Raw genomic sequence first — 19,051 nt, forward strand, 5'->3', positions numbered from 1 at the left:
ACAGAAGGAAACATATTTTTCTACCTGCTGTATGCCAGAGGTTCTTGAACACCTGGAGGGACTACTGCAGCACAGACTGCTGAGCCCTACTCCAGAGTTTCCGATTCACCAGGCCCAGGATGGGACCTGAGAATTTGCACTTATAAAAAGATTTCAGGTGTTGCTGGTGCTGCTAGTCTATAGACTACATTTTGAAAACCACTCTTGTCTATTAACTGTAAACTGTAGAATTCTAGAAAAAAACTTAGTTTGGTCTGGGATAAGAGGCACACAGGTTATGGAGAAAATCATGAAAGATTCAACCCTTGATCCCAGCCTAGTGTGGAATTCAGGTAACAAGCAGTACACAGTGACATAACATAATTCTCGGTTTTCATGATTGCAAATCATAGCCAAGTATCAAGTGAGAAATTCAGTTTCATTTGCAAGGCTTAGAGAGGTCAGGTGATTCTAGAATACTGGGACTTATATTTCTCTTAAACAAGTAGAGAGTTTTAAGTGCTTATTAAATTGAAAGCTTTGTGTTCTTACTTATTTTGTGTTTTATTTTATTTCTTTTGAGATGGAGTCTTACTCTGTTGCCCAGGCTGAAGCGCAGGGGCGTGAGCTTGGCTCACTGCAACCTCCGTCTCCTGGGTTCAGGTAATTCTCCTGCTTCAGCCGACCAAATAGCTGGGATTACAGGCACCCACCACCACGCCTGGCTAGTTTTTGTATTTTTGGTACAGACAGGGTTTCATCATGTTGGCCAGGTTGATCTTGAACTCCTGACCTCAAGGCGATCCACCCACCTCGGCCTCCCAAAGTGATGGCATTACAGGCGTGAACCACCACACCCGGCCCAAAAGCTTTGTGTTTTTAAATATATTAGACATGTTTATCATTTAAAAAAAAAAAACTTCGTAATGTAGGAGAATAAGAGAAACGTTCTTCCAAAAAAGAGAAATCATTGTGATTATTTTGTCTTATTGGAATGTTGGATACTATAGTCTACTTCATTAATCATCAAGCATGCTATGAATTTTCCATTTTTATAGGACCTGTATCTCAGTGAAGGTGATACTGGTAATTCTTGTACTCCATTTGAAGATGAAAAATATAGGCCAACCTCATAGACTTTGCATAGAAGCTGGATAATGAAGACAGCTCTGGAGGAACGCATAGATACACACACACGGACACACATATATATAAAGTATACACATGTATACATTTTTAAGTTTATTTTTTACAGTTTTTTTTTTTTTTTTTTTTTTTTTTTTTTTTTTTTTTTTTTTGAGACGGAGTCTCACTCTGTCCCCCTTGCTGGAGTGCAGTGGCCGGATCTCAGCTCACTGCAAGCTCCGCCTCCCGGGTTCAGGCCATTCTCCTGCCTCAGCCTCCCGAGTAGCTGGGACTACAGGCGCCCGCCACCTCGCCCGGCTAGTTTTTTTGTATTTTTTAGTAGAGACGGGGTTTCACTGTGTTAGCCAGGATGGTCTCGATCTCCTGACCTCGTGATCCACCCGTCTCGGCCTCCCAAAGTGCTGGGATTACAGGCTTGAGCCACCGCGCCCGGCCTATTTTTTACAGTTTTAAAGCTTTTAAAGCAAAAGGCAGACCCTTTCCTCTCCCAGAGTGGGCGGCCCCTCCCTTCCTTCTGAGTAGAGCGGAGAGAGCGGTTGCATGGGCAGCTTTCCTTGTGATGCCACAGGTCCCTCTGGACATGCTGCCACCTGGCCATGCTTCCTTTCCCTTTCATCTTTCTCACTGACCAATGGGCTTGGAGCATTAAGGCCACGCCCCTCTTCTGAGTTCTAGTGGGGCCCTGGTTACGCCTCCTCTGGCTCAGTTGCACAGCGGCCTGGTAGGTGACTGGAGGCATTCAGCCGTGCTCACTGGGATTTTGCTGATGTGACCCCAACCCCGCCTCCCTCCGCACCCCATGATGTCAAAAAAAACACGACAGAGAAAATTCACCACAGCCAAGAAAAAGGTAAAATGCACCAGGTCATAGCCCCCAACCCATCCACAGATCCTCTCCGACGACAAGACCATGGCCAGAGCCCATACTATTCCTCAGGCATAGCGGAATGGGACCCCCAACACCAGCGACTCTGGGTTCCCCCCACCAAATTCTTGTCAGTCAGCCCCACCCCTTCAGCAAGCAGCCGAATCCCTGCCCTTGCCGATCTTTACCCCAGGGTGACTTTGGGTTGGTGACTCCTGGGGCTCCCCGCTCCATACTCGGCCCTCACCTCCTGCTGCCCCAAGCCTGACCTTCCTGGACTCTTTGTGCTTGTGTCTCCCAGGACCTGGGTACCCCAGCCCCAGACCCCACCGTCGCCAGTCGTCCTTGGGTGACTTTTGGCTGGTGATTCCTGGGGCTCCCTACTGCGGACTCTGCCCTCCCCTCCTGCTGCCCCAAGCTCGACCTCCCTGGGATCCTTCGGCTGGTGTCTCCAAGGACCTGGGTCCGAACCCTGTGTTTCCCTCCCCCATCATGGATTGGTGACTTGGGCATCACGCTGATGTGGTCCCCTCCACTGGGAGGAATGGAATGTGGTGATGTCACAGTCCCCCTAGGAACTGTCATTACTGCTGCAAGACCAGCCTTTCATCTTACAACCCAGTCCCCTAAGTTTTCTCACCCCATTTCCGGATCCTCTGGTCACAGCACAAATTTCCAGTTGAAAGGGGAATGGGGACTATGGGACCCAGGAGCAAGAGGTTTCAGGCTGCCTTACTCCCTTCACATAGACATTGACAGTAGGAAAAGCCTGCACTTCCCCTGTGTGCTCAAAACGTTGACAGTATCTCTGGGTGGCCATGGGAGAACGGGTTTGGTTTGGTTTTCTCCCAGGCTTCTACTTTGCAGAGAGACTTTAACATTCTTTTCTGAGTTCTCCATGGTTCTGGGACCAGACCGCCCTTCAGTCAGTGGTCTCTGAAGTCAGATTTGCTCATCTTCAGTGGAGTAGATCTTGGGAAGCTGAACTAGATAGCTTGAATCTTCCTCATATCATCTCAACCTGGGGTACTTTGAGTGCCACAGGATGAATGTGGGACATCTTTCTGAAGCATCATTTTCCCTTGATTCTCTTCAGATCAAACATTAATGTCCTTAGGGATGACAGTCACGTAGGTTTCCAAGCATATACCAGACTTCTCTCTGAAATCAGGCTTGAGTTGTCCTCTTTCTGAAAAATTCCCAGATTTAACAGAAAAGCTGCCTTCTGCCCAGGCGACAGAGCGAGACTCCGTCTCAAAAAAAAAAAAAAAAAAAAAAAAAAGAAAAAGAAAAGCTGCCTTCTGCCATGAGGACACATTGACATGAAAGTGTGAGAGGTACTGGTGCACTTCTTCACACTAACAGACATGTGAGGATGTATGACTCTAAACCACACGGCATACAGTTCCTGCCTGCTTCATGTTTACTGTTCTAACTCCGCCCCTGATTTTGGTCCCTGGAAGCTGCTGATTCATGGCAAAACCCCAGAGCTTGGAGTCAGAAGACTGAGCTTAAGTTCCAGTATTAACTATTTCTTTTTTTTTCTATCCATGATATCAATTCCTCTCAGTCACTAAAGGATTGTGACAACACCTTGTACAGTTGGTGGTGGCATTAAATCAGATGGTGTATAAGAGTATTTTGTGAAAACTGTAAAGGAGGATGTGGCTGTAGGGGCTGATAGTTCTCATGAGTGTTACTGCTCTTTTTTCCCACAGTTAAAAGAATATTGGCAGAGGAAGAGCCCTGGCGTTCCAGCAGGAGCTAACAGGAAAAATAAAATCAATGGCAGTAGCCCTGACACAGCCACTTCTGGTGGTCACCGCTCACCTGTGGATGTGAGTCTTGGCTGGCCAGGCTCCTGGGGACAGGGGACCCAAGGGGCAGTAGAGGATAATTGTAAAGATTGTGGATGGACTGTTGGGTACTGGTTAAGAATTCTGGGTTTGAATCCTGCCTCTCCATCTGCTAATGATTGATTAGGGATTAATTAGGATATGATTTAGGGCAAGTTGCTTGAGGTCTTCGGGTCTCTCTTTTCACATCTGTATAATAGAGGTGGGATTTTTTTACATCTATTTGTGAAGTTTAAATGAGATTTGTTATTGTTGTTTTTATGAGAATCCTTAGTACATGGCCTGCTGTAAACACCCAGGACACCCACAAAATGGTCACTGCAGTTTGATTTTTCTCATTCCCAGTCTCAAGGGGAAGCCAGACCAATGAGAAGAGTCACTTGCCATCAGGCTGTCCCTTTAGGAGTCACTGAAAGGGCCCCAGGGTGGGATGGTGGGGTGATAAAAACCATGAGAGAAGTTGGCACAAAGGAGTTATGGGACAACTGGTCCAAGATAGGTAGAAAAGAAATGTTTGTCAGTTGATGGGGAAGAAAGGAAGTCAGAGGGCTTAGACACTGAGGGGCGACAGAACATCTCCATGTGCCCTCTCATCTCCTGTAGTCAGCAACAGGTGTCTACAGGGAGGGCCCTGTGTCATCTACTACCCTGAAAGATCTAGAGGTAAGAGGCCCTGGGCCAAGGTTCAGTGACCCTGCAGGCCAGCTCTCCAAGCTCCTCCCACAGTAGGGGCTGGTTGCCTCTCTGCCAGCTGAGACAGCCCAGACACACCCCTCCCCAGCCCCAATGATTGTTCTCTCTACTGCTCCCCGCAATCCTCCTCCAACTCCTCCTCTCTGCATGCACCTCAGAGCCAGTATCAAGAACTAGCAGGAGCCCCGGACTCAAAGCTCCACAATAATCAGTCAACCCAGTGAAAACATCCATTCACTGGGAAGAGTCCAGTGGCGTCCTCTGATTCCACGCTGCCAATCCTGTATTCGTTTCCCCTTGGGGCCCTGAGTAAAGGGGCTGGGGCCCCTGGTGCCATGGGAAAATGGGGAGCTGGGGCACCCAGGCCTCACCTGGATGGACCCCAGAGCACAGACCGTGCAGCATGGCTCTTCTGCACTGCTCTCTCTGCTGACTCTCTCTTCTCCAGACACCCCTGCTCGAGTCCTTGCCACACACGCCCTGGGGTTGTTGCCTCTCAGGGAGGCACTAGCCTGACTGTTTGTCAGGGGCCCGTATTTCTGCCCTGACTCAGTCCCTAATTCGCTTTTTGAGTCTGGACAAGCCTTCTCTCCTCCTTGGGCTCGTGTTTCTGGAGGAGGTAGAGAGTATCAGGGTCTCTGTTAGCTCTGGGAGTCCGAGATTTAAAGGCCCCTAGAATGGAAACCTCAGGGCCAAGGGCTCCTGTCTGTCCTTTTCTGTCTTCTATCTCCGCTGTGAAGAACCATACCTGGCCTGTAGGTGCTCAGTAGATGTTTGTTATATGAACGCACCTTTCTAAATCACAACCTGGCAGGACGGGGGGGCCTTCCTCAAACTCTGTCTCTAGAGGTTCAGCCCCTATCACCAGGGCCCTTTCGCCCTGTGCTTTGGGCAGGTTCGCACATTGAAGGAGGAGAAGAAGCGTGAGACACATCGGGTACAGAAGCTTGGGAGGAGCTTGTTCAAACTCAAACACCAGAGGGGTAAGATGGGGCTGGCATGACCTGGGAGCAGGACTGGCATCAGAGGACTGTGGGGGTGGCTTAGAATGCCCCAGGGAGGTGGGTGGATGGAAGGGCTTTGAGGCAGAGGGAGAGAGGTCTGTGCCAGGAGACTGCAAGCCTTGTCATCTGCTTGAGCCTTGGTGTCCCCATCAGCAAAGAGGGAGGAGTGCCCGTTTTCAGCCACCCACAGTGCTCTCCATTGAAAGTGGCTTGGAAGATTGGCTACCACCTGGGTGCGAGGAATCCTTAGCAGTGAGGTCAAGTTTGGGAAGCCTGAGAGGAGGAGCTCTGCACCAACGGGAGAATTTTTTGTTGTTGTTGTTGTTGTTGTTGTTGTTGTTGTTGAGAATCCAGAGACCCTTATTGTCTGCTTCCTTTCTCAGCTGAACCCCGGGCCTCAGATCCCCCAGCAGGGCCCTCTGAGGTGGAGCAGCTACAAGATGAGACCAAACACCTAAGGAAGGAGCTGGAAAGTCTAGGAAGACAGCTCCAGGCTGAGGTGGAAAACAATCAGATGTTGAATCTCCTGAACAGGAGACAGGAGGAGAGGATACGTGAGCAGGAGGAGAGGATACGTGAGCAGGAGGAGAGGATACGTGAGCAGGAGGAGAGGATACATGAGCAGGAGGAGAAGCTACATGAGCAGGAGGAGAGGATACGTGAGCAGGAGGAGAAAATACATGAGCAGGAGGAGAGGCTATCTGGGCAGAAGGAGAGGATACATGAGCAGGATGAGAGGATACAGGAGCAGGAGTGGCTGCCAGAGCAGGAGAGGCTGCTGGAGGAGGTGAAGAAGCTATTGGAACGGGAGAGACGGGAGGAGGAGGAGGAGAAGCTGCTAGAGCATGAGAGGCTGCTGAACCAGGTAGAGAAGCTGCTGGAAGAGGAGAGGCTGCGGGAGCAGGATGAGAGGCTGCGGGAGGAGGAGAGGCTGCCAGAGCAGGAGAGGCTGTTGGAGCAGGTGGAGAAGCTATTGGAACAGGAGAGGTGGCAGGAGGAACAGGAGAGGCTGCTAGACCATGGGAGGCTGCTGGACCAGGTGGAGGAACTGTTGGAAAAGGAGAGGTTGCGGGAGCAGGATGAGAGACTGCTGGAGCAGGTGGAGAAGCTTTTGGAACGGGAGAGGCGACAGGAGGAGCAGAAGAGGCTGCTGGAGGAGGAGCAGCTGCTGGACCAAGTGGAGGAGATGCTGGAACAGGAGAGGCTGCGGGAGCAGGATCAGAGGCTGTGGGAGCAGGAGACACTGCGGGAGCTGGAGAGGCTGCGGGAGCTGGAGAGGATGCTGGAGCTGGGGTGGGAAGCCCTCTACGAGCAGCAGGCGGAGCCACACAGCAGCTTCGAGGAGCTGGTGGGTTGCCCCACCTGGGGAGCCTGCCCTCTTCCCTAGCCCTCCAGGCCTTTGTTTCCCCACCTGTAAAATGGGGCATTGTAGCCCTCACATGAAATGGTACTTCTAAAGTCACCTGTGAGCCAGAGCCCTGCTCTGATGGCTGTGGGAGAGAGGGGATGATTTTTCTAACCTGCCTCTACCCTTCCCGGTGCTATGGGAGGCAGACACCAAGTTCTGGGGTCTCCAGCTATAGTGGGTGGCCAATGATTGCTTCTCTCTGTCCAGAACAACGAGAACAAGAGTGCACTGCAGTTGGAGCCGCAAGTAAAGGAGCTGAAGAAGCTGGGCGAGCTGAAAGACACGGTAACCTCTGACCCATCCAAGAAGGGCTGAGAGGTGGGAGGTGCCAGGCCAGAGGCAGCTGCAGCCTGGGAGCTGGTGACCCCAGCACTCTCCAGGGCAGTCCTATGACTGTTTCTTGCTTCCTGCCCTCTGAGTTTTAGAGGTGGGGAGCGCTGGGCTCCCCCCAGGTCTGGAAATCATCATCCCAGCTACAGGCATGGAGCCCTCGAGTCACAGGGGAAGAGACAGTGGTATAAGAGGTTGGCCGGGTGCGGTGGCTCAAGCCTGTAATTCCAGCACTTTGGGAGGCCGAGATGGGTGGATCACAAGGTCAGGAGTCGAGACCATCCCGGCTAACACAGTGAGACCCCGTCTCTACTAAAAAATACAAAAAACTAGCTGGGCGAGGTGGCAGGCGCCTGTACTCCCAGCTACTGGGGAAGCCGAGGCAGGAGAATGGTGTAAACCCAGGAGGCGGAGTTTTCAGTGAGCTGAGATCCGGCCACTGTACTCCAGCCTGGGCAACAGAGCGAGACTGCCTCAAAAAAAAAAAAAGAGGCTCCTTATGTCGGGTGTGGTGGCTCATGCCTGTAATCCCAGCACTTTGGGAGGCTGAGGCAAGAGAAACACTTGAGGTCAGGAGTTTGGGACCAGCCTGGCCAACATGGCAAAACCTCATCTCTACTACAATTTCAAAAAACAAAAAATAATTAGCCAGGCCTGGTGGTGCATGCCTGTAATCCCAGTTACTCAGGAGGCTGAGACATGAGAATCATTTGAGCCCAGGAGGTGGAGGTTGCAGTGAGCTGAGATCACACCACTGCACTCCAGCCTGGGACACAGAGTGACACTGTCTCAAAACAAAACCAAACGGAAAAACCAAAAAGACTCCTTAGATTCGAACTGGATTTCGGCCTCAGTTCCACTGGTTATCATTCAAGTACCTTGCATCTCTACATCTCTGTTTCCTTAACTTCAAAAGGAAGTTAGCGTTTTCCTTGCAGAGGTGCTGAGGATTAAATGAGATAACACATGGAAACAGTAGGCATGTAGTACACTTAGCAGATGGTGGTTGGCTCTCCTTGCTATTCCACCAGTCCGTGGCCTACAGTTTAAATGGCGGGGAAAAGGATGTGAGATTTGAGGCTGGGGAAGGACGCATGGGGTTCTAGGCAAGGGAGGCAGTCTCTTAGGCCTGGAGCAAGGGACCAGGGGCCTAGGGAGGCCACAGAGCCCCACAGTGCCCTTGCTACCCTATTAATGGGCCAAGAATCCGGAAGCCAGCTAGTAAATACCCTCATGCCCAGGGTCTTCCTGCAGGTGGAGCTGAAGAGCCAAGAGGCTCAGAGTCTGCAGCAGCAGGGAGACCAGTACCTGTGTCACCTGCAGCAGTATGTGGTCGTTTAGCAGCAGGTGGCCACTTATCAGCAGCTGACCTCTGAGAAGGAGGTGCTGCACAGGCAGTTACTGCTGCAGACCCAGCTCCTGGACCAGCTGCAGCAGCAGGAAGCTCAGGGCAAAGCAGTGGCTAAGATGGCCCGCCAAAAGTTGCAGGAGACCCTGGGGAGGGAGTTGCTGAGGACAGGGCCCCGAGAGGGACAACCTGGCAACCTCCGTGCCTTCTCACCCTCTTTCCTGGCCTCTTAGGAGCACCTGGAAGCTACCAGCCAGCAGAAACAGCAGCTAAAGCCCAACTGAGCCTCATGGCTCTCCCTGGGGAAGGTACGGGAGACCACGCGGAGGAAGAGGCGAGAGCCCCGGGAGGAAAGGGCGACTGTTAGCAGCATAGGATTGAGGAGTTGGAAGAGACCTTTAAGACAGCTGGTCATTATGCCGAACGGGTGTCTGCGCTAAGTTCGGTATCAATATGGTGACCTCCTGGGAGCAGGAGGCCATCAGGTTGCCTAAGGACAGGAGAACTGGCCCAGGTCAGAAAGGGAGCAGGTCAGGTCTCCCGCACCAATCGGTAGTGGGACTGTGCCTGGGCAATATAGCAAGATCTTGGTTCTTAAAAGTAAAAATAAAGAACAGCTCATTCCCCTCTGGGAATGGGCTGATTCAGGGTTACACAGTGAGGGTGGGGGCAGAGGTGGGCCCCCAGTACTTCCCTTGTTGGGTTGTCTGAGGACCCCTCTGGCCAATCCCTGGAGGAGATGGAGGAGGACATCTGGACAGTGAGGAGGAGGAGGCACCTCAGCCCATGCAGAACATCCCAGAGGACCAGGAGAGCCGGGAGGTCAGGTGAGCCTGACTTTCCCTGCCCCTACTTTGTCACCTTCCTCGGTGGTCCCTCCCAGATCCCCTTATGTTCTTGGTTTCCCTGCCTTCTGATTTCTGTGGACTTTCACTCCTTCCGGGAGCCAGTGGTCAAACATCATTTCACCTGTGACCAACAGGTGCACACTCTGAGCCCCAAGGGAAGGGGCTGCGCTCCACCTCCCTGCCCCGGTTGTTCTGTGTGTGTCCCTACAAGAATACTCACCTCTTGCCTTCAGGTGGCATTTTTCAACTTCGCTGGAGCCAATGCCCAGGAAGAGCAAATGGTATGCTGGCAGCCCCTGGTTCACCCAGTGGCTTCATCCCAGAGGACCCCAGGGACTAGGGGTGAGTCTGTGTGTGGGGAGACCCACTGAGCCCTGCAGGGGGCCATGGAGAAGGTGCAGCTGAGTAGGTCCTGGCATGGGCCAAGAACGGTGTGGGTGGGGCAAGGCAGCTGGTTCTTGAGATGTGACCCCATTATTTTGGCTCCAGAGCGACTTTATGGAGGACAAGGTGGACCTGAAGGAACCAGTGGAGTAACTGGAGCTTCGATTCATCCACCTCTCGGGACAGACCCCATAAGTGAGCGGGAAGCCAGGGTATGGCAGGGGGAGCTGCTGGGCCGTCAGAGGGGCCCCAGCCTCTGAGTGTGTCCTCCCGCAGGAAACTACATCAGCCAGGGGGCAGTGCCAAAATGCGTCACTGGGAGAGGAGGACATCATCAGGCTGGCCCAGGACCAAGAGATGCAAGTAGGGTGTGCAACATCTCTGTGGGGGTGGGAGTGGGGGTGAACTTGGGCACTGGCACCAGCATGGCAGCTAAGCACCCCTCCCTCCAGATGAACCTGCTGGAGCTGCAGGGACAGGTGTTGCGGCTTGTGGGCGACCACAATGAGGGGCACGACAAATTCCTGACCACTGCCCAGAGTCCTGGTGATCAGCCCGCTCTAGGAGCCCCAATCCCCCTGGAGCTTGGGTGTGCTGACAAGCAGGGTGGTGGGTAGAGCGCTCAGGCGGGGTGGGCGGGCAGGAGCAGGGGAGGCTCGCACTGACCTCAGATCCCCTCCTCCCTCTGTCTGAAGATCTTCGTGGCTGAGCCTCACTGACAGCGTGGAGCCTGCACCAGGAGAAGCCAGAGAAGGTTCTCCCCACGACAACCCCACTGCACAGCAGGTCGTGCAGCTGCTTCCTCTAACGCAGGACTCCCCAGGAGCACCAAGGCTTGCGCAGCAACCCCTGCATGCTATTCTTTTCGGGCTGCCAAGAACAGGGAGATAAACCATCACTTTCATCTAAGAGCTGGTCAAGAAAAAAAAAATAAAAAAACTTAAGGGGTTAATCTCCTACACAATTCATTTACTTCATTTGAATGTTAGAGCCACTCACATTTATTTGTGTTTTTCTAATTTATAGTTTAAATTTATTTGTAAAAAGTTAAAGGAGAGTGGGTCTTTCCCTCATGTTCACTGTGACATCCTTTAGCACCTTTTTTTTATTTGATAACTGTAGGTTATTAGCATGCATATCGAGTTCGCCCTTAGGTGGTGGGAGTTCAAACACGCAAAGACCCACTATTTGCACAAAACTGTTCTTGCAGGTTTGGAATAGGCTGCCATGTTTTTTTAATGTTATTGCAGCATGTATATTCATTACGGAATTCAGATAAAATTTGCCTATGTTCTGCTAGTATGCTTGATCCACTCCTAATCACAGTGAGCTCTTCATTAGCTCAATATGTGGTTTGCCCTCAAGTACGCTGTTTATTAGTTTGTAATGTGCCACTGTGAGTAGTGACATTTACAGTTGTTTAAAGCTGGAGCACTGGATAGAGCCTTTCCCCCTTTTTCTGTGCATTGGGAATGGGAGGAGTAACACTTTGGGGAGCTTTTTTTTTTTTTTTTTTTTGAGATTGAGTCTCACTCTGTTGCCCAGGCTGGAGTGCAGTGGCGCGATCTCAGCTCACTGCAAGCTCCACCTCCTGGGTTCACGCTATTCTCCTGCCTCAGCCTCCCGAGTAGCTGGGACTACAGGCACCCACCACCGCACCTGGCTAATTTTTTTGTCTTTTTTTAGTAGAGATGGGGTTTCACCGTGTTAGCCAGGATGGTCTCGATCTCCTGACCTCGTGATCCGCCCGCCTCGGCCTCCCAAAGTGCTGGGATTACAGGCGTGAGCCACCACGCCCGGCCTGGGGAGCTTTTTAAATCTCCCAAAAGAGGAAAGTGGCCTGCTCTGGCAGGTGTGTACAGGATAGAATATGTTTCACTTGTTCTGGTACCAACAATGAGTGTGGTACTATGGTAATTCCCTTAGGATTTGTATGTGCTCTGGGCTCATGAAGATATTACATCATGAGCTGGGGCAGTTGTACTCTTTTTTGATGACCTAAAAAGGGGTTATTTCTGAGGAATGAAAGACTTAAAGTCCTGTTCTTGCTTTTTTTTTCTGAACTTGCCGCTTTTGCATTCCTTGAGTTCAGTTTAAAGGCAGTTACTTTAAGTCCATTTTAAACTCTCGGGCTAGAAATCGTACCACTGTTAATTAGCCACATTATTTGGTCTAACATTTTTTCTTTACAATTCTGAAACTGGGTTTATCTAACACATTGATAAATTATTTCAAAGGTATTTTTGTAGTTCAAATCACTTCACTTTTACCCTGACACATATAAATGACTAGGAATGACCTTCAGATCGCGTTTAGCATCTGTAACCAATCTGACAATAATGTGTTCATCAGGTACCTATGGATTAAATCACATACTGGCATATTTAAGCTGAATGTCAGTCTGGAAATAAATTTACCATATTAACTGAAATACCACTGTTTGTGTAGGTATTTTTGTCATATATTTAAGAAAAAGCTAACAAGGATGGAAATCATATTACAATAACTTAAGTCTTTCTTCAAAGTGTGTGCAGTCTTTTGCAATACCTCATTCGGCCAAGTATTTGTTCTCTTTCTCATTCAGTATAAGGCAGCTTTCAATTTGCTTAGCAGGCAACATTAGAAGGTTAGAGTTCAGCAGAAACATAGAATTTTAAAATGTGAGTTCAACCGAATAAATTTGAATTTTTGTAGGAGGTAAAGAATCAAAATACTTGTATATTTAAAGATTGCAGTATATGATAATCATTTTGAAGTATTTGATTAAAACTAATAGGTTTTCCAGAAATTAAAAAAAAAAATTTTAAAACCAAAGCAGATTTCTAGAAAATATGAAAATGTAAATCAGCCCTATCCGGAATATAGTTTCTGTAAAACTTAGTCATTTTACAATAGTATAACTATTAAAAAATGTAACTGCTATTTTAATGTTTTGAAATAAAACATTTTAAAATATGAATACTGTAGCTTAAAAGAAAGAAATTGGAGAAGGAAAAGTAGAGAAAGAAATGCCAATTCCAGTCCAAAACTTTATTTGCCAGGTTTTCTTATGATGACTTTTACCAATTTATGAATTATTGTAAACAGAATCTATATGGAAATACTGAAAGACTTTTGCCTAAAGTGGCTTATTGAATACTGCTATGATGCTACTGTAATGTCATAAATTATTGTTACAAAGTGCTGTTTTTGCCTTAAGTTTTTATTTTGTGTGTCTTGAAAACTATAGTATTAAAGGTATTAAGATTGTGCAAATGCTGGGCACACTTGGCATTAAATAATGTTTTTATTTTTACAAAATTGTAGTATGACCATGCAAGTATTTAAAAAATTAAAAAAAAAAAAACCTTAATTAAAAAAAGAAAGCAGGACCCTGTCAGCAAAGCTTGGAGAAGTGGGGCCGGAGGCTCCATCCCCACCATGTCCCTATCACCCCTTCCCAGTCACTCCTTTACCATTTGAGTAGCAAGACAAGACCCCTGTCTAATGGGGAGAAACAAACAGACCCTTTGCCACCTTGGCCAGGGCTGAGTCCTTAAATTTCTGGTGATGATGATTGTGATTTAAGAGGCAGAGGCTGATGGAGTTGGTTTGTTTAGAGGAGGCCTGATGGCCTCCTTACTCTCACCAAAGCAATTTTTCCCTCAGCGAAGCTCGTGTCTTCTTACTCGGAGAGGCAGATGAGGCAGGACAGTGGGACTAACTGTAGACCAGGCGAGGGCACGGACTGCTGGGGGTGGCCCCCCTTCCCCCATGTACATATTGTTTCTGTGTAACGTTTTGTATATTCCGGGGGGTAGGGCTGCCCCTGTATTGTTCCTAGTGGAGATTGGAGCTGGCACGGGGGAGTGGGGGATGGAAGCGGGGGAAGGTTCTAATAATTATTCGCAGCTGGGGAACTTATTTGATAGCATAGGACAGAGGAAGGAGGCGGGGTTGGGTTCGTGGCTTCCTGGCGATGCGACTCCTGTTTATTTTGCTTTTTATTTGGGAATAAATGGATTTAACCATACTGCTAGCCCGGCATGTTTCTGTTTCCCTCACTGGGTCCTGGAGTTTGCGCCACTGAACGAGGAGCCCCAGAGTGTCTGAGCATGTCCAACTGGGCTGTTGGGGACCTCCCAGGCCTGTTACCTGTATGCTGCCTGATGACGCCTGGGGGATTCCACGGCACCTATGGGGTACAGTCCGGCCCTGACGGCCAACAGGCTCAGAAGCCTCATCTAGCGGTGGCTGGGAAGGCAGGATGCCAGCACCCAAGGGCACTGACTTCCATGCACATGAGGCGGCTTCCTTTCGGCCACCCTGCCTCCCTCGCCTGTCTGCACCTAGTGGCTTATTCTCTGTCCCTCCGGAGTGCCGACGCCGCTCACCCTCCCTCCAGGCTGAGTTCATGGCCCTGCCCCCTAGTGGCCAGAACCGGCTTCACAGGATGAGAGCCGCTAAGCTCCAGGGGCTTTCCAGGAAAAGTGTCCCTTGGAAAGGATGTGGCCTCTTCACTGCTCCCAATACCCTAGTAATGGCTTGGCCTTTCCCCTCCGCTCAACTCCACAGACAACACAGCCAGGAGAGGACACATTCCCTGTCATCCAGAAATGGGTTTGCTTGTCAGCCAAGGGACAGCAGGCCACATGGCAACCCTCATTCTTGGCAGGGGGTGGGAGGGATGGCAGGGCTGGTTGTCCACAGGCCAGGCATGACAGGAAGGCCCATTGGATGTGGCGCACTTTGGAGAGGTATGTCGGGGGACAGATATGGGTCTCAGTAAAGAGATCTGCTCTTTTACAATTTCTGCACCAATTTGCCATACTTGGAGATGACACAGCAGCTTATTTTTTACTTTTTCAAGAAAGGATATCATGGAAAGAAATCGAGCTGCCTTTCTATGAATAGAACTCAATTGCCTTCCAGCCGTAGGCTGCATGCTTCAAAATGTTTATCAGAAATAAGAAATGGGTTGAGCAGCACCATCCATAGCCTTACACTGAGCGTTCCCACCATGACCTCTACCATGTATGAAGTGCCTTGGTTAATTATGAAACCAGTGAAAATGAGATGAAAAGTCCTATTCCCATGCAGACCAGTTGGGTTATGCAGAGATGCAGTCGCCAGGACACAGCCCTAACCACAATGTGCCCTCTGGAAAACGTGTGTCTCTGTTCACATGGAAATGACACAAGTCTAGTTCTTGTCCAAAAGTCATGCAGCAAAACAAAAATGTCTGCAAAACTGGGAAGAACTTTTTACCATGACTTTAATTTTGAGGGTGCTCTTTAGCAGAGGCTGTTGATGAAGGAAGAATTCTATCAACCAGAACCACTGAGCAGGAATGAATCTATAACCCCCCTTTTTTTTTTTTTTTTTTTTTGAGACGGAGTCTCGCTGTGTCTCCCAGGCTGGAGTGCAGTGGCAGTGATCTCGGCTCACTGCAAGCTCCGCCTCCCGGGTTCACGCCATTCTCCCGCCTCAGCCTCCCAAGTAGCTGAGACTACAGGCGCCCGCCACCACGCCCGGCTAGTTTTTTGTATTTTTAGTAGAGACGGGGTTTCACCATGTTAGCCAGGATAGTCTCGATCTCCTGACCTCGTGATCCACCCGCCTCGGCCTCCCAAAGTGCTGGGATTACAGGCTTGAGCCACCGCGCCCGGCCTATAACCCCCTTTTTTAAGGCCAGAAAGGACCTTAAGTTCCTTCTATTTCCAGAGCAGGGAACTAAAGCCCAGAGATGACAAAAGATTTGGCCTCTTTAAAGGCTCCATCCAGCCCCTCCATGAAAAGGAAATGGGCCAACGTTGGCTTCAGTATTCTAAACTTTTGGAAAGTGGTAAAAATGAAGGACATTGAACAAAAATACTAGGGTTTATTTCCATCTTGTTCAGTGAGTGTCAACACACTACATGTTTTTCATAATGGTTAATTTTTATGATAAAAAGATATTATCATTGTATAAAATTTGGGAAATTAAAAAACCTATGAAGAAGAACATTTAAATTATCCATAACCCCACAATTTATTCATTTGCTTATTCAAGCAACAAATAAAAGTGCATGCCTTACCAAGAGCAGGGCGTGTTCCAATACTGACTATCCAGAAATGATAGCTTTGAATTGATTCCCTTCCAACCCTTTTCTCAATGCACTACTACTAATAATTTAAAAATCAAGTTATTTAGTTTTGGAATCTCCTTTTCACTTAATATATCACAAACTTTTTCCCAGGTTATCAAATAATATTCCAAGCTATGATTTTAACAGCTGCATCACATCATATCAGTTTACATTATTAAACCATTCTACTTGAGACATAAGAGATGATCAATTTTTCAACATTATAAATAATGTTGCATGTAATATTCTTTGGTCACATGCCTGATTATCTTTGGAAAACTTCCCTAGAATTCAGATTGTTAGATCAAAAGTCTTAAAGATTTTTAAGGTTCTAAATACACAATGCTCAATTGCTTTCTTGAAAGAGTGTAATAGTTTTACTTCTACCAGCTACAAGAGTGTCTTTCATTCACACAGCAAGGCCTGCCTCTCAAAGCAATGGGTTTTTAAAAAATCACTGTCACTGAGTCAAAATGGTTTTTCTTTTAATTTGTATTTTTTACTTGACACCGTAAATCAAATTTTAAAAATTCTGTTTCTTCATAAATTACCTATGCATGCTTTTTGCCATTTTCCTATGGAATTGTTAATATTTCTTTCTTTTCTTTTTTTTTTTTTTTTTTTTTTTTTTTTTTTTGAGACGGAGTCTCGCTTTGTCGCCCAGGCTGGAGTGCAGTGGCCGGATCTCAGCTCACTGCAAGCTCCGCCTCCCGGGTTCACGCCATTCTCCTTCCTCAGCCTCCCGAGTAGCTGGGACTACAGGCGCCCGCCACCTCGCCGGGCTAGTTTTTTGTATTTTTTAGTAGAGACGGGGTTTCACCATGTTAGCCAGGATGGTCTTGATCTTGTGACCTCGTGATCCGCCCGTCTCGGCCTCCCAAAGTGCTGGGATTACAGGCTTGAGCCACCGCGCCCGGCCTCTTTCTTTTCTTTTCTTTTTTTTTTTTTTTTTTTTTTTTTTTTTTGAGACGAAGTCTTGCTGTTTTGCCCAGGCTGGAATTCTATGGCACGATCTTGGCTCACCGCAACCTCTGCCTCCCGGGTTCAAGCAATTCTCCTGTCTCAGCCTCCCGAGTAGCTGGGATTACAGGCATGTGCCACCATACCTGGCTAATTTTGTATTTTTAGTAGAGACAGGGTTTCCCCATGTTGATCAGGCTGGTCTCAAACTCCTGATCTCAGGCGATCCACCAGCCTTGGCCTCCCAAAGTGCTGGGATTACAGACGCGAGACACCACGCCCAGCTGGAACTGTTAATATTTCTTCTTAGCATTCTAGTCTTGATATTTCTTAGTGAAGGATTTTTCTGACTGCATTGTGAGATCTAGCCTCCTGGCTGGGGCAGCAGGAGATGGAGTGGAGAAACAGTGGGAGTCAGAGCCAGGCTTTTTCTCTTAGTCCTTCCACAATCACCAAGGTGTGACCTGGGCCAACTCTTTGGGTATCTCTGGGCTTCAGTTCCCTTCTCTGTAAATAGAAGGGTCTTAAGGTCACTTCCAGTCCTATAAAAGGGAGTTTCAAAGCTTCTTTCACTGTCATAATTGTGATCGGCTTTGAAGGAGGTAGTGCTAATGGGTAAACATCAAATTATAAGCTTGCTTCCCCAGTTCTAACCTACTAGTACCACCTACACTGAGAAAATCACTTCAACACTCTTAGTTTCTTGATCTGTAAATGGAAAACTTGTTTTACAGATTTGTTGTAAAAGTTATGTGAAATAATAAAAATCAAAGTGTATAGATTATAATATACCACAGACAGACAGGCTGGGCATGGTGGCTCACACCTGTAATCCCAGCATTTTGGGGGGCTGAGGCAGGCAGATGACTTGAGGTCAGGAGTTCGAGACCAGCCTGGCCAATATGATGAAACCCCAGCTCTACTAAAAATACAAAAATTAGCTGGGCGTGGTGGCTTATGCCTGTAATCCCAGCTACTCCAGAGGCTGAGGTGGGAGAATCACTTGAACCCTGGAGACAGAGGTTGCAATGAGCCAAGATCACACCACTGCACCCCATCCTGGGCAACAGAGCCAAACTCCATCTCAAAACAAAACAAAACAACAATATATATATTTATATTTATATATACATAATATACTCTGTATATATTATATACACCACAGACATACACACACACTGTGAAGTTGCATTTTTAAAGAATTTAATTTTCATAATCTTAGTGCACAAAAAAGTAAAGAAAAAATTTTTTAACTTGTTGCATGTAACCTCCCTTTCAAACTAGACTCTAGCCTCCAGTGCTCCAAAAAGAATGAGACAACAGAGTGAATGTAAATAGAAACAAAAGAAGCTAAATCTTAGTGTTTGAGCTTCTAAGCATGGAGCCTCAAGTGATATGCAATTTTGTGAAGCACTTCTGTACATGATTTCTCCTTGTGTGTGCTGACTTGACAGCTTAATTCACACACATAATATGCACACACATACCTCACACACATAAACCTACCTTATATATATACCTTACATAAGTGCTTCACACCCACTATATATCTAATCCCTTTTATAGGCATTTGGCAATAAAAGCAGAAAATGTGATTCAAAAAATAGAAACCACTCTCATTTTAACTCTTTCCTTTAATTTTTGTCATTTAAAACTTATAAATTTGACAGGCTGTATTTTTAAAACAGACTATTTTTAAAACCTTTAATACTAGTCTCATATACAGTCTATTTCTATTGGTTATAGTTTGTCAGCAAATTGCATTTTCTAACCACAGATAAGTGTAGCACTGTTCTGACCACCAAGACATAGGTAGGGAACAGACACTACCTTAGGATCAAGAGGAGACAAGACATGTAAACACGTCATTAGCTAAGTGTGTCCATAAATCCAGTTCTGTCATTAAAGAGTAAATACGAGAGCAGGGAGATTTTTCTGGTGGGTGAGTGATGATTGCTTTTTTCTTCCCCACGCTATCCTGGCATTTTTCTCCCCTTCCTTGGTACTGGATTATAGAATGCAGGGGCAGGCCGGGAACAGTGGCTCACCCCTGTACTCCCAGCACTTCAGGAGGCCGAGGCTGGCGGATCACGAGGTCATGAGTTTGAGACCAGCCTGGCCAA

General features: G+C 47.9%; 2 protein-coding genes and 1 pseudogene across 2 annotated transcripts in view; all 3 read left to right on the forward strand.

Annotated features, from left to right (window-relative positions):
- Positions 1 to 1,979: 1,979 nt before the first annotated feature.
- Positions 1,980 to 3,139, forward strand: LOC126959237 (proline-rich protein HaeIII subfamily 1-like; annotated as a pseudogene).
- A 573-nt stretch (positions 3,140 to 3,712) lies between these two features.
- On the forward strand, positions 3,713 to 12,294 carry LOC126959081 (golgin subfamily A member 6-like protein 4). Its single transcript, XM_050798048.1, is given in 13 exon segments — positions 3,713 to 3,828; positions 4,450 to 4,509; positions 5,435 to 5,522; positions 5,927 to 6,891; positions 7,159 to 7,236; positions 8,863 to 8,899; positions 8,902 to 8,937; positions 9,366 to 9,456; positions 9,711 to 9,819; positions 9,967 to 10,056; positions 10,138 to 10,224; positions 10,314 to 10,470; positions 10,533 to 12,294. Coding segments are annotated over 7 exon segments (1,233 nt in total). The 5' UTR covers positions 3,713 to 3,828; positions 4,450 to 4,509; positions 5,435 to 5,522; positions 5,927 to 6,057; the 3' UTR covers positions 10,015 to 10,056; positions 10,138 to 10,224; positions 10,314 to 10,470; positions 10,533 to 12,294.
- A 2,220-nt stretch (positions 12,295 to 14,514) lies between these two features.
- IQGAP1 (IQ motif containing GTPase activating protein 1) overlaps positions 14,515 to 19,051 on the forward strand; it is a 209,616-nt gene continuing 205,079 nt past the window's right edge. Inside the window, exon 1 of the mRNA XM_050798029.1 lies at positions 14,515 to 14,518. The gene's annotated coding sequence lies outside the window, so the exon portion shown is untranslated. The remainder of the gene's footprint in view (positions 14,519 to 19,051) is intronic.

This window comes from Macaca thibetana, chromosome 7 (genome assembly GCF_024542745.1).
Source record: "Macaca thibetana thibetana isolate TM-01 chromosome 7, ASM2454274v1, whole genome shotgun sequence".
NCBI classification, from domain to species: Eukaryota; Metazoa; Chordata; class Mammalia; order Primates; family Cercopithecidae; genus Macaca; species Macaca thibetana.